The 716-nt window shown below is 46.5% G+C and overlaps 1 protein-coding gene across 1 annotated transcript in view; it reads left to right on the plus strand.

Annotated features, from left to right (window-relative positions):
• Nucleotides 1–76: 76 nt before the first annotated feature.
• The window catches only part of LOC106882237 (uncharacterized), a gene marked incomplete at its 3' end in the record, with an annotated part of 1,875 nt that continues 1,235 nt past the window's right edge, over nt 77–716 (plus strand). The window contains exon 1 of the mRNA XM_014932841.2: nt 77–542. Coding sequence (XP_014788327.2) covers nt 420–542 — 123 coding nt within the window. The remainder of the gene's footprint in view (nt 543–716) is intronic.

The raw sequence follows: 716 nt of genomic DNA on the forward strand, positions 1-716 counted from the left end.
GGGATTATAAGTCATGTATTAGCGTGTGTATGTATAAATATATAAAAGGACAAACACACACACACATACACACAGAGTTAGATTTTGTATTTATCATTTTCTTCTTCTCGTTGCAGTTGCTCCTGTGGATTGCCGTGATCACGTGCTGTTGTAACGTCCGGGGAGGGGAATCCGTCACCATTGTAGGCCACCTGTTCATCGCTTCGTTCAAAGCTCCTCGGGCACGGAGTGCCGTGTTCGTGACGAACGACTCGCTCGTGGACGCCAGCGAATCGAAGCCGGTGTCCAACACCACGTGCAAGACCATCGTGCGGCGGTCTTATAACGAGGCGCGGTACCCGAAAGTCGTTTACCACGTCCAGTGTGATTTTAATAGAAGTTCGCAGGATGAGTGCGACCAATCGACCAAAAATGTGCATATGCTGTTCAAGAAGAACTGTGAGAAGAACATTTGCTCCTACGATGTTGAAGTAAACCCTATACAGACGGCTTGTGTTAAAAAACGGAGCGCAGACGAAAGACAAAAAGAAGGGAAAATAGTTGTAAGTATTCGGTTGTTCTTTTTTTTTTTTTTTTGATTTTTGTTTATACATTGGTTGGCTGGCACTCCGTCGGTTACGACGACGAGGGTTCCAGTTGATCCGATCAACGGAACAGCCTGCTCGTGAAATTAACGTGCAAGTGGCTGAGCGCTCCGCAGACACGTGTACCCTTAA

This window comes from Octopus bimaculoides, unplaced genomic scaffold (genome assembly GCF_001194135.2).
Source record: "Octopus bimaculoides isolate UCB-OBI-ISO-001 unplaced genomic scaffold, ASM119413v2 Scaffold_197842, whole genome shotgun sequence".
Lineage (NCBI taxonomy): Eukaryota > Metazoa > Mollusca > Cephalopoda > Octopoda > Octopodidae > Octopus > Octopus bimaculoides.